The sequence below is a fragment of the Asparagus officinalis genome, chromosome 8, assembly GCF_001876935.1.
Source record: "Asparagus officinalis chromosome 8, Aspof.V1, whole genome shotgun sequence".
Classification (NCBI taxonomy): Eukaryota; Viridiplantae; Streptophyta; class Magnoliopsida; order Asparagales; family Asparagaceae; genus Asparagus; species Asparagus officinalis.
This window is the reverse complement of record NC_033801.1, coordinates 128,105,624-128,119,781: the sequence shown is the minus strand read 5'-3', so window position 1 is coordinate 128,119,781 and position 14,158 is coordinate 128,105,624. Positions and strand designations below refer to the sequence as shown.

Sequence of the window (14,158 nt, the reverse complement as noted above, 5' to 3'; positions counted from 1 at the left end):
ATACTATTTTTTTACCGTTGTTATACGAGTCCATGGATTCTTAAGTTCAAACGGATTTGATGTTTGAGGAGTCTTTTTAGTTTGAATATCCCTTCCCCTTCTCACGTGTCACTAAATGATTGTAAACTTCCAAAAATAGGCAATTAGGCCACTTGTTTGCTATTGGGCAGATAAGCAAATGTCACAATAACATGATAATGATAAAGCAAGTGCCGCAATAATTTATTCTTTAAAAGAAAGAGATAATACAAAAAGAGAAGTTAAATTCCTTCTTATTTTAGAAAATTATAGATGAGTTCATTTAAAAACAAAATCAGCTATCAAAGATAGAATCAATAAATGCGCATGTCGCTATGCAGCGATGGAATTAACAACCCCGTTAATCTATCTCTGATTGCTTCTTCTGTTAATGAGGTAAATGAATATGATTCAATAAATTTCTTTTATGAGCTTTTGCCTTAAAATTAGTTAGTTGAATAATTATGTAACTAGTGTGATGCCCGTGCAAAGCACAACGATAATTTTTTACACGCTACTGTAATCATGTTTTTAAATGTCGTAACAAGATTTTTTTTGAATTGCTACAGTATCCCACGGTTTTTAAATTATTACAGTATATCCGTGTTACAGTATTAATGCTATACTATTTTCAACGAACGCTACAGTTCCCGTCTCTATCACAGTAATTTTCTTTCAAAATGCTACAGTATCCCGTATGCTGCAGTAATAATAGTGTATTAAAATCTACTGTGGTATTTACTGTAGCATGAACAGTGAAACTTGGATTCTCTCATTCGTGTAGAGGAGTAGATATGTGTACAGTTATCATGCTAGTAAATGTTATGGAATCTTGGATGTTTCGGGTCTACTTTCACCGAACCCGCTAACCCAAAACCATATCGCGGTAAATAAAACCCTACTCGTGCTGTCGTTCGCCAATTTTTTTTTCTTCCCCTTCTCTCTCTCCTATCGATCACTACAGATCGAAAGATTCTCCGGCGACAAAAAGTAGATCTCCGACGACTCCCGCCAAAAGGTTACTTCGACAGAGTTCGCTTCTCCGTCAATTTCAGCGGCGACAGCTCTCGTTCTCTCTCAACAAGTGAGGTCAGTCTTTTCCCCAATTCAGCAACCTAGGATTATTTTCCTAGGTTTCGAATTGCTCGCTTATTCTTGTTATTTTGTTACTTCAAGTTGTTTAATTACTAGTTCTTTACGAAATGGGCTACTAGGGTTTTTGTGATTTCAGAAAGTTTCCTCTTTTATTTTTTGGAAATTTGCTAAATTTTATGGATTTTGTGCTCGTGGAACGCATATAAAGCCGTGTAAGAATCTTTTTTGGCGTAATTATGCATGATCTGATAATAAAGTAGATGCTTTTGTTTGTTTTTACTGCTGTCTCAGTGCAAATGTTCACGAGCTGGAATTTATCTATTGGAGGAAGTCAAAGCTTGATCTTGAAACCTATTCTTTGTGGAAGCGTAGTTAATTCTAAAATAGGTGCAAAGAGGACGTTCTAGGGGTTTAGTTGATATGGACAGTGTCATGGTGGAGGATAGTAGTGATGTTGGGCACAAGGTCCAACGTATGAGTGATGTTGTGGTTGAGGAAAGAACTGATGGTGAACACAAGGCACAAGCTGGGGAAGAGGTGTTGGATGAAACAATGAATGATGCTTTTGTCGAGGAAAGAACTGATGGTGATCACGATGCTCAAGCTAGGGAAGGAGTGCTGGATGAAACAATGAAAGATGTTGTTCTTGAGGAAAGAGCTGATGACGAACATGATGCACAAGGCAAGGAAGAGGTGTTGGATGAAACGATGAATGATGTTGTTATCGAGGAAAGAACTGATGGCAAACACAACGCAGAAGTCAGGGATGAAGAAGTGGTGAATAAGGCAACGAGTACTGCCACTGTTGATGAGAGTACTGATGGCGAGCACATGGCACGTGTCGTGGAACAAGAAACATTAAATGAGGGAGTGGGCAATGCCATTGTTGAGGAAAATACTGATGGCGAGCAGGAGAAAGTGTGTGGACAAGAAGCTTTGAAAGAGACAGTGGGTAATGCTGTTGTAGAGGAGAGTACTGATGCTGAACACCAGCGGCAAGTCAGGGAAGAAGATAAAACAGTGGGTAATGCCACCGTTGAGGAAAGTTCCAATTGTGAGCAGAAGCTGAATGCCAGGGAACAAGAGGTGTTGAATGAGAAAGTGGGTAACACCATTGTCGAGGAGAATGCTCACGGCGAGCAGAAAGAGCAAGTGGGGAAACAAGAAGCTTTAAACAAGACAGTGGGTAATGTCAATGTTGGGGACAGTACCGATGGCGAAAACAAGGAAGAAATCCAGGAGGAAGAAGCTCTGAATGAAACAATAGGTAATGCCATTGTGCAGGAAAGTCCTGGTGATGAGCAGATGATGCATGTTGCGGAACAAGAAGTATTGAATGAGGCACTTGGCAATGCCATTGTTGAGGGAAATACTGATGGTGAACAGAAGGAGCAAGTTGGGGAACAAGAAGTACTGAATGTGGCAGTGGGTAGTGACATTGTTGACGAAATTATTGATGGCAAGCAGAAGATGGAAGATGCGGAACAAGAAGTATTGAATGAGGCACTTGGCAATGCCATTGTTGAGGGAAATACTGATGGTGAACAGAAGGAGCAAGTTGGGGAACAAGAAGTACTGATTGTGGCAGTGGGTAGTGACATTGTTGACGAAATTATTGATGGCAAGGAGAAGATGGAAGATGCGGAACGAGAAGCATTGAGTGAGACAGTAGGTAATGTCTTTGTTGAGGAAGGTACTTGTGTTCAAGTCAGGGAAGAAGAAGCACTGAATAAAACAGTGGGTAATGCCACTGAGGAAAGTACCGTTTGCGAGCAGAACCTGCAATCAGGGGAACGCGAGGCATTGAATGAGACAGTGGGTAATACCACTGTCAAGGTAAATAATGATGGCGAGCAGAAGGTGCATATGGAGGATCAACAAGCATTTAATGAAATAGTAACTGATGTCAAACAGAAGGCACAAGATGGGGAAGAAATGGTGAATGAAACAATAGGTAATGTCAGTGTTGACGAAAGTTATGATGGCAAACAGAAGGTCCAAGCTGGGGAAGAAGAAGCGGTGATTGAAACTATGGATATTGATGAGGAACATACTGATGGCCAGAAGAAGGGACAAGTTGGAGGAGAGGTGTTATCAATTGAGGACGAACACAAGGCACCGACCTTGGAAGAGGAAAAGTTGATTGAAACAATTGGTGATGTTACTTTTGAGAAAAGTCCTGTTGGTGAATACATTGAACAAGTCGGGAAGGACGAAGCAGAAAGTCAAACAAAGGGTGATGCAACTGTCATGGAAAGTACTGATGGCGAACACAAGGCAGAATTTCAGCGAGAAGAAAACAAAACAAAGAAGCAAAAGAAACGATCTATGGCCTCCGGGACTAGGATTGTTCCTCTGATGGGAAATAACGAACATGTGAGCTACCTCTTGCCTTTGCTGGAAAAAGCTAATTTCTCCTCCTGTGATTTGGTCTGGGGTAAAGTAAAGAGTCATCCTTGGTGGCCGGGCCAGATAATTGATCCTTCAGATGCAACAAAGTTGGCTATGAAGTACCAGAAAAAGGACAGCTTTCTTATAGCATATTTTGGGGACAAAACTTTTGCTTGGTGTGATGAGTCCCAATTGAAGCCCTTCCATCCATACTTCTCACAATTGGTAAAGCAGTGCAGTTCAGATTCTTTTGCAAGAGCTACTCATGATATTCTGCTGGAAGTCTCTAGGCGTGTAGAATTGGGAATGGCATGTTCTTGTCTGCCTGAAGAAGATTACACTGGTATTAAGTGCCAAAAAATTGAGAATGCTGCCATTAAAGGAGGAAATATTAACCCACTTATTGACAGGTCTACAGTTGCAAATTATTTTCAACCTGACAAACTGCTGGAGTATATTACAACATTAGCTCAGTTCCCAAATGGAATAGTTGATAAACTAGAATTTGTTATGGCTCAGTCTCAGCTAAAGGCTTTCTACCATTTAAAGGGTTATCCTGAACTTCCTGCATTTGTTTTCAGTGGAGGTGTGATGGAGACTATTTCTGAAGACTCACCCTCTAGTGGTAAAGAGGCTATGGAAAATGTCATTGAGTTTTGTACTCCAGTTCCATCAGATTTAATTTATGCAAAAGGGAGATCAAGAAGCGGAGAAGACTCATTTGATAAACAAGAACATGGCTCCAAGGATGGTGTAAAACTGAGAAGCACATTTAGACTGCCAGAAGATGGAACCTCTGTTCATCTTGCAAATGGTAGAAAGAGTGCCTCTGTAGCAAAAGCTGCTGAAAAGCCAATTTCCAGTTCTTCTGGTAAGAAGCATACTATTATTGAGACAGATCTTGTTGATTCAAGGAGATGTAAGAAAAGAATGATAGATTCTTTTGATGATATAGATTTCAAGTCACCAGCTCCTGCTGTTTCCAGCTCTTTTAAGATTGGGGAATTCATTCGCCGAGCTGCAAGCCAACTGACAGGAGCACAACCTATCCTTAAGAGCCAAGGGCCAACACTTCAGAAGTGTGACTTCCAGGCTGAGCAAAAAAAAGATGACATTGCTGATTTTGATGTTCTCTCTGATAGTCCCGTGGAAAACCAGAGTACTGATGTAAGCTTCACAGAGGATTTTAACTCCACAAGCGAGATGCTTTCTCTGCTTTGTTTAGCTGCAAGTGACACCATGGAAGAATACGATTTTGTGCCTGCAATAGTTGATTTCTTCACTGGTTTCAGGAATTTCTGCATTTCTAGTTCTTCTGAGGACAAGGGGCAAGTTGTGAAGCGTAAAAGAGGGAGGCCAAAAAAAGTAATTTCTCATCAAGCTACATCCGATATCAGTTCTTCTGAGGATGAGAAACATGTTGAGAAGCATAGAAGGGGCATGCTAAATAATGTCACCCCTCAGCCTGCCACTTCTGATATTAGTTCTGAAGAGGAAAAGCCTGTTGAGAAGCCTGTTGTTGAGAAGCGTAAGAGGGGCAGGCCAAGAAAAAATCCTCTGCCAGAACCTTCTGCCTGTTATGAGGACAGGCCAAGAAAAACCCCCCAGTCAGCTCCTCCTGCCTCTTATCAGGACAATGAACCTGTTCAGAAACGTAAAAGGGGAAGGCCCAGAAAAATAGATTCTCAGCTGGCTTGCCCTACCGAGACACGTAAAAGGGGTAGGCCAAGAAAAATAAACGCTGAGATGGTCCCTTATGAGATGTCTGGACCGGATTATATGAAAGATTCGTGCTGGTCTGATATGGACCTTCAACAGAAAAAAGATAAGAAAACTTATATACAGTACCAGAAGAGGAGGAAGTCAACTGGAGAACAATCATTGTCTCTTCCTTCATCCTCCATGTCCCACTTTGAACAACGGTTGCAACTTTTGGCCATGAGTCCCAAGCATACATTTGTAGCAGAAAGACCAATCATCACTGTAGAAGAAAAAATCGTGGATGAGTGCATGCCGACTGCACTGGTTTTAAGTTTTAACAATGCACATTCTCTTCCCTCTGAAACAGATCTCATTAGAACTTTTAGCCGGTATGGACGTCTAAAAGCAGCAGTAACAGAAATTGAGAAGAAAACTAACCGCGCTAAAGTAGTCTTCAAGAGGCGCGTTGATGCAGAAGCTGCGTTCAGTAGTGCATCGAAATTTTTTGGCTCTAGGCTTCTTAGTTACCAGCTCAAGCCATGGACTTCCGGGTCCGCTCTTCAGGCTAACTCCCAAGGCACTCAGGAAGAAGCACCTGATGCGACAATGCGAGATGCCCAAGGTGCAGCATCCATCACTGTGCCACGAGAAGATCTTGATGCAGCGTTAATTGCAATGTCACAGGATGATAAGCATGAGCATGACTTGGCACAAACCATTACAGTTCAAGAGGATCATGACTTAGCACCCATCTCCATGGTGCAAGACAATCATGATGTAGTAGCAGGCAGCGGTACACTGGAAGACAAATGTGATGCAGGATTCACTATAGGAAGTAACTTGGATCTTTCAGGTGACTTCTCCTTCTAAATTGATTAGTTGATAAATTTTGCTCTCAAGTACTTACTTATTGAAACAATCACTGCCAGATAAACATGATTTAACACCCACTGATACACAAGACGATATGGAAGCAGCACCCTCTACCATGGTGGAAGACAATCATGGTGCAGCAGCGATCACCATTCTGCAAGACATATGTGATGCAGGACCGGCTGTAGGAAGTAACTTGGAATGTTCAGGTGAACTTATTCTACCTGGATTAGTAGCATTAAATGGTTGCTCTTAAATGCTAGTGCTCATTGTAACAATGATCATGTCCCAGATCCAGCAGAGCACGTGATAGTTACAGTGCAGGCTGAAGCTCAGGGTAAGGAGTCATCACCAAGTGACAAACATGACCCATCACTGATCATCATGCAACAAGAAAATCAGGATGCTATACCTGTTTCCTTAACGCTAGATGGACACAGTTTAGTACCGACCAGCGCACAAAATGATCAAGATGCAGCACCGATTAGCATGGGGCAAGACAATCATGATGTGGCAGCTATCCTCACACTAGAAGACAATTGCAGTATCTCGCTCACTGAAGGTGTCAACTTAGAGCTTTCAGGTGAACTTACTCCTATCTTGATTAGCTGGTACTAAATGTTTGCTCTCACATACTTGTCCTTCCTGAAATAATGAACAATGCCACAGAGCAAGCAGAGACTGTAATATTGTCCGGCACTATACAAGTTGAAGCTGATGTTGAGGAGTCATTACCAGAAGACGCAACACGGATCACTACACCACAACAAAATCAGGATGAAAACCCGGTTCCCTCACTTGTAGGTAAAGATGATTCAACACCCACCACAACACAAGACAATCTTGATAAAATGCCAATTAGCTTGCCGGAAGATAGTAGTGATGAAGCACCCATAACCACCCCACAAGATAATCATGATACAGCACCAATTGCTATACCACAAGATAATCAAGACGCAGACACCATTGTCTCACTGCCAGAAGATACTCGGGTCACAGGACCTCTTGGCTCACTACCACAAGAAAACAATATTGCAGCATCCACCACTATAGATAATCATGATGCAGTATCCACTGCCATATCTCCAGGCCATCATGATGCTGCACCTATAGCCTCATCTATAGCCACAGCACAGGGCTGTGATGCTTTACCATCCTCTGCAATGGTAGAAGAGAATCATGATGCAGCACCAGCCATCATAGTACGAGGCAATGGAGGACCAACTTTAGAAAGTAATTTAGAGTTCTCAGGTGAACTAATACTATTTTCATTTGTTGATAATACGTTTCATGTTCAAATACTTGTGCTCACTAACACAATGATCATGTAACAGAACAAGTAGAGGATGTGGTAACATCAGATAATATGCAAGTTGAACCTGAGGTTAATGAGTCGTTACCACAAGACGAGCACTTTCCTGCATTGACCTCTACACCGCAGCAAAATCAAGATGCAGAACCTGTTGCCTTACTGCAAGATAGGCTTGAAACAGGCACCACTTCACAAGACAATCTTGATGCAGCACTCACTGAAGGTGGTAACTTAGAGCTTTCAGGTGAAATTATCTTTCTACCTTGATTAGTTGGTAACAAATGTTTCCTCTCAATGATTGAAAAACTGATCATATTTCACATAAAGCAGAGGCTGCGGTAACACAAGATGCTGAAGGAGTTGAAGCTGAAGGTGGCGAGTCATTACCCCAAGATAATAATGATCCAGCACTAATTGCTGCACCACAGAAAAATAAGGCTTCAGAACTAAATAAAGATGGTTCAATTCCTATTACAGCAGAAAATCTTGATGGAACACCCAACAACATGCCACAAGATAAGCATGATGCAGCACCCTTATTCACTCCACAAGATATTCATGATGCAGCACCCTTAAGCACACCACAAGATAATCAGGATATAGAGCCCATTGCCTCGCTGCCCTCAGATAATCAAGTAGAACTCGATCATGATGCACCAGTTATTGTCACACCACAGGACAAGTGTGATGAACCCACTGCAGTTAGCAACTTCTCAGGTGAAATTACTACTTCTAATTGGATTAGTTGGTAAATAATGTTTATTCTCAACATTTGTGCTCATTGAATCAACCATCATGTCACAGAGGTATCAAACGATGTGATAGGTTCTGATGCTGAACAGGTTGAAGCTGAGGATAAGCAAATCAAGCGTGATTCAGTGCTTGTCACTACACAACAAAATCAGGATGCAGAACTTGCTGCCACACTGCTAGATAAACATGATTCGACTTCCACCACAATGGTGCAAGACAAGCATGATGCAGCAATCATTGAAGGTGGTAACTTAGAGGTTTCAGGTGAATGTTTCTCCTGCTACCATATTTTTGCCAAGAATAATTTTGCTTCTATAATAATATATATGCTCAACTAAACATTACTATGTTCCAGAACAAGCAAAATCTGAAATGAATTCGGAACCTCTGCAAGTTGAAGGTGGTAAATCAATGGTTTTAGGTAAAAATTTTGCCTCTTACCACCAGTAGTCACAGAAGTAAGTGTGCTCCTCAACTTCTAATGCTGTAGTAAACACTGTTCATGCTCCAGATCAAGCGGAGACGGTAATGGCTTCTGATGGAACAAATCTATGCTGAAGGAAAAGTCGAAAAGAGACTTCTGATTTGAGTTGATCAGTTGGTGAGCAAACTGCTTCTCTGCATTATTATTTGTCTTCAGTGATCATGGTAGTGCTTAAGTGGGCTGTATGATTTAGTTTTTCATTCTCTAAAGGCGAGGAAAGTGTATGTTGTGGTACAGTTGCGTGTCAATGTTGCAGAAAGAAGCTTTTCCACTGTGAGCTTGCAATCTTTTTTACAAATCATATGAGGGGATGTGCAGAAGCTCTAATTCAGACCTAAAAAAGTACGTTCAATTTATGGAGTGTTAGGATAAAATTTAGCCCTCAAACTCGCCATAGTTTCAAGTTTTAGTGCAGTATTAGAATTTTTTAGATGGTAAAAAAGTAGTTTCCAGTTAAGTCATGAGTTCAAATCTCAACATTTGTAATGTAACAAATATGTTTTCCTGTCTTTGTTTCTTCTCCTTTTCTAATTGAGAGCCTCATTTCTACTAGAGGTCTTTCCATGTCGTCCAAAGATCCAAATGGGGAAAGTATTAGAGATTAGTTTTTCTGATATATAGTTAATCCATATTCCTTCAACATGAACTGTTGGTTATCGTGGTTTTCTTGACAAAGGCAGAATTATTTAGGTTAGGCCCTGTTTAGGGTATGGAATCCAGAAGAGGTAGTTTTCAAGTGAAGGCATAGATCATAGTGTTATATAGTGCCTGCTCACTGATACAAATAATATATGTTCAAATTAGCTTTATTTTGTGATCTTAAAAAAGTATAATGACTGTTAGATATTTATGCCTGTTTGCGTGCATGTGGACATATTCAGCACGTTTAACTATGTATCCGAATATCCAGATAGTTTACCAATGTCATATCCATATTTTATATTGACTAGTACAATGCACGTGCAAAGCACGTTAATGTACATGTTTTAAGTTTTAAATTTTTATTGAATAGTTAAACTGTGTATAAATAAAATTTTATAATAAGATTGCTTTAAAAAATGTATGAATTAATTATTATTGTGTAGTTATTATAATTGAATTTTTTTCTTATCATGATTCACCCAGTGTTAACTTTTTTTTAAATAAGTCCCTAAATCTAATATTATTTTTATATAATGCCAATTTCATAAGTTCTCTTAAATATGCCCCTCCAACTTGAATATTAACTTAATTCAGAATTAACTAAGCTGCAGTAATCTTGCTAGCTTTTTTCTGATGTTTCCTATATAATAAATTTAATACCTTCAACATATTGCAGTAATTACTTCTCAGTATAATTATTTAATAGGGTAAATTACATTAAACCCTTATGAACTTCTAGCCCCTATGAACTTTCAAAATCACAGTAAACCCCTAATTACTTTTCTGTTTCAAAGAAAACTCCTCAGTAACTTTCTAAAATTTGCAAATAACCCCTATGAATTAGAACCTAAAATGGCATAAAAAAGCATTTTGAAAGTTGCTGGAGATTTGGTGTAATTTATCTAAAAGATATTAGGGGCTTTCTACAAAAGTTATTAGGGGTTTAGTGTTATTTTGAAAGTTCATAGGGTCTATTTACTACAAAATGTCGAAATTTAATGGGGGTCTATTGTAATTACCTTATTTAATATTATAATTCTTAGTTCAAATAATATTACTAAAATAAGTATACTATTTTATACTATAAAATATTCATCTAATTTATTTTTTTAATTATGCACTTAAATAATTTATTACTATAAAAATACTATAAATTATTATTATATTATAATTAATAATTAATAGTACTATTATTAATATTAAATAATTTTTTTGAAAGGTTAGTTTTCAATCATTACCGAGTATAGATTATTCAGTATCATGTAATAGTCTTTGAGCAAATACTCAAAAAATAATATTAAGTTATTCATTCAATTTATGTAATAATATAATACTAAGTGAACAATGTAATTCATAATTTATGTGATATCACTAAAATAATTATACTATTTATGTGGTTAAATATTTATTCTATTTATTTTATTGATCATAGAATTATAGTATAATTCTTAATAGTATTTAATAATATGTTATTCTATTTATACAAATATTTTAATTATTTTATTATATTTCATAAATAATTATTATAATAATTTAATTGGCTACTACTAATGATTGTGTATACTTATTTTATAAATTATTTTATTATATTAGTTTTAAACAATTAATAGTTATAATTTTATTGATAATTATAATTATTTAGTAATTTGAGGAGGTTCATAATTAATAAGAGGTTGTATTTATTTAATGGTAGATTAATTAGAGATAATGGTATAGTTAGAATCTATTAAAATTTGAGAGGGTAAAAAAGAAAATTAAAAGTTTTAACAATCCTATCCTCTTTTTATAGTAGTATAGATGGATATTGCATACCCATCTCTCTTTAGTTATTTGTGCTTTAATACCTCAAAGTTTACACTCTTTGTAACTTTGTTACCCTACAGTTTTCCCCCCCAAAAAATATCCCAAAGTCCAAAAAGAAGGTGAACTTTCTTATACTGCCACCAAGTGAATTTAGGGTATCAAAGTTGGATTTTTTTTTTTTTTTAACTTTGCGATATTTTATGGGCAAAAGAGAACTTTGGTGGTATCAAAGCTGAAAATGGTGTAAACTTTAGGGGTATATAAGTGCAAATTCGAAATAAATATAAAATAAGTTGGTACCAGATTATCAATATTTTTAGCACCCCAAATTTTCTCTGCATTCCTGTCTAATATCTTCTGATTCTTCTTGAAAAGTGTACTTGCAGGTGAAGATCTAGGAAATTACCCATGTTTGAAGACAGCTCTAGACCTATAAGGTCTTTATGTCCATTCCACACCACGTGTAACAAAAGAGTCTGAGATATACAATCCAGCTTACAGTTTCAGTCTACGGAGGCCTGACAACATTTGTCAACTCCCTCATTAAGAAAGAAGCAACTTATTTTGTAGCATAAGAACTTTCAGGAGATTAGTATGACAGGCTTTATGTAAATTCTTGAGCGAGACGGGCGAAGCGCTGCTGCAGGTTTTAGAACAAGAAAGGATGTTGTGTATGTAATGTAGTGTTCCCATAGGAGGTTTGGGTGTATAGATGCCGGCTTACTCCTGTGAGGTTCAGGGATTGGCATGGTACACGACTAGTGATGATATAGCAAGTAGAATAGGTTTATCTATGTATTTTTAGTGTGTCAGCTCTATTTACTTCCAACGATTTGTAGACGGTTGCATTCTGACTAAGGCACTAGCTCAACGGTGTTGAGGAATTATTGTCTGTATGCTACATCTGTTTGATTGGCTTTTAACTTATGTGATGCATGTGCTCAGTATTATGCTTTTCATTCACCGGGTTTTTTTTTTTTTAAATGAATAAATGGGGATTATGTGCATGTCGGCAGGTCGTGTGCTATATTGTGAAGATCTTACCTTATTTGGATTCTCTACTAACAAAGGGTTTTACAAATTGTAATTAGCTGTAACTATTCAGTCCCTTGTCATAGAGTATCTATTTAATTCCTTGCGTAATTTCTTTGATTCATCACCTTCATTATCTCCCGTTTTCTTTTATTCTCTCTCTGTACGGTTCCTTTGTCTTTGTGTTCTCTTCATTGCCAATAGCTCGTTCATAGTATAGACGAACGGAGGGTCCAAATCTGTGTGCAGTTTTCCTCTCAAATTCGGTTACACGAGAAGCCAGAAAAGCCAGAACGCTTCAAGCGCGAAGATGATAAAACCCTGTTTAGACGAAGTAACCCGCCAACACATGAAGCGCTTGATCTACAGCCTACGAAGCCATGCCCACAGATACAATATATAGCACGAGAACACTCGTCGCCTGGAAAATCTCCAGTACTCTTGCAGAACTCGTGAAGAAAAAAAAAGCTTCAGGCCTCGATACGTAACCTCCAAGAGAGAACCTAAACAGGTGCCGATAACAGGATTCACGCCTTGATCCTACGGCTTTTTTATCGGCTGCAATTACAGGTATCTCTAATTGTCGTTCAGAGTACAATATCAACAAACAAAAGTTATTATGACAATAAAAAGACGAAGACATAATGCAAATGGACAGATGCAGCAAAGAAACAGCGTCAAGATCCATCCAGGTAGCAAATAGAAGCACGATCGCTTCCATATTCAGTATTCATCTGGATCTCTCTAAATTTAAGGTGCACGTCTCTTTTCCAACAGGCAAATTAAATTCAAGGACTAGCGCCCTGCAGTACAAACTTCTGCAGGCAAAGTTTACTCGAGCAAGAAATTTATCTTTTCACATTGCAAATGTTCCTTCTAGTTTAATTTATTTACCTATCATGCCATCTAACTGGCATACATGAGCAAAATATCAGGTACCATACATTTTACTAAACCCTTGTTCTTCTAGTGCCGAAACAGTGTAAGCTGTTGACCTGTTCTCGGATTAGGCAAAAATCTTGTGGCTTACTTAGTTTCTGTACCTGATATCTACATGAGCAATTGTACTTGGAAACATTCTAGGCGCGTATCAGTCACTCAAATTGAATAACCCTGAAAACCAAGAGCGATAGATACCCAGCGATCACCTAGCAGTAGCAGAAGCAGCAGCGACAACAAGAGTGGTAACTTCACAGGTGCTCTACCCTTTCGGTATGTGGGCAGGTGTCGGTCTGTATCCTTCATATTCAGTGTTTCAACCCCAATATCTAATATGAAGTTGTCATTCAATACTTAGGAATTCCAAGAATCAAGGTTGAAGGGCCTACAAAGTCGAACCCTATGCAATCTAAGACTGTAAAGATAGGAGCAAATGTCTTTGTGCAACCTTCTGCCTCCTTAATACAAAAAGGAAAAACGCGTGTATAATGCCCGTTGATTTCACAGTTTTGACTAGAAAAAGAAGTGAAAAAGTAAAAAAAAAAGGAAATTTATATTGAAACACTTTGTTTTCAATAGTCAAGGTGTACAGGTACAAACGTCAAAGGCTTGATCTGATATACATATCTAAATTATTTGCTCTATCCAATGGAGATTATCCACCTTACACACGAAGGATTCAGTCTTTTGTAGTTCAAAAGCTTGGTTAAATTATGTCATCCTTTGTATTTCCGAATGAAGATGTGAACTCATGAGCATCAAGTTCTTTGTTTAGCAGCAAATTCTGGTCACTGTTTTACAAATCTTCTTGAATTTGAACTTTTGCTCGTGGCCAAGCCCGTGGTCAACAACAGATGGATTCCATTGATGACGACTCAAATCCAACACCAGTCAGGCCTCCCAAACGATGCCACAGTGTTGTATGAAGTAGTGATAATTAATTGGCATTGAATCGAATGAACGAAAATGGATGAAAATCGTGGGTTATGACCTATAAAATTCGTGACCATTGAAGTTTGCACAATTAATTAGCTACTAGGTAGAAAGAAACAAAAAAATAAACAAAAGTAATGGAGTATAGCTCATAAAAATCACGAATTTTCAAAGTAAACATT

General features: G+C 38.2%; 1 protein-coding gene across 7 annotated transcripts; it reads left to right on the top strand.

The window, feature by feature from the left end:
• LOC109851190 lies at positions 941–12,031 on the top strand. 7 transcript variants are annotated; one of them, XR_002249707.1, is made up of 12 exons: positions 941–1,107; positions 1,405–6,058; positions 6,135–6,287; positions 6,371–6,661; positions 6,748–7,329; positions 7,413–7,634; positions 7,721–8,107; positions 8,195–8,407; positions 8,499–8,564; positions 8,655–8,744; positions 8,865–8,969; positions 11,459–12,031. XR_002249707.1 is itself a non-coding variant. In XM_020421224.1 (11 exons), the coding sequence occupies exons 2-10, from the start codon at positions 1,534–1,536 to the stop codon at positions 8,699–8,701; spliced, it is 6,465 nt and encodes a 2,154-aa protein (XP_020276813.1). In that variant the 5' UTR covers positions 941–1,107; positions 1,405–1,533; the 3' UTR covers positions 8,702–8,744; positions 11,459–12,031. The 7 variants fall into 7 exon arrangements, 5 of the variants coding, with proteins under 5 accessions (XP_020276813.1, XP_020276811.1, XP_020276812.1 ...); XR_002249708.1 differs by having other exon boundaries at positions 11,448–12,031; XM_020421224.1 differs by lacking the exon at positions 8,865–8,969 and having other exon boundaries at positions 7,413–7,613.

Coding starts and splice junctions, on each gene's coding strand:
- LOC109851190 (XM_020421222.1), top strand. CDS start 1,534: ATGGACAGTGTCATGGTGGAGGATAGTAGTGATGTTGGGCACAAGGTC. Junction 6,059..6,134: donor AAGTAACTTGGATCTTTCAG/GTGACTTCTCCT, acceptor AATCACTGCCAG/ATAAACATGATTTAACACCC. Junction 6,288..6,370: donor AAGTAACTTGGAATGTTCAG/GTGAACTTATTC, acceptor ATCATGTCCCAG/ATCCAGCAGAGCACGTGATA.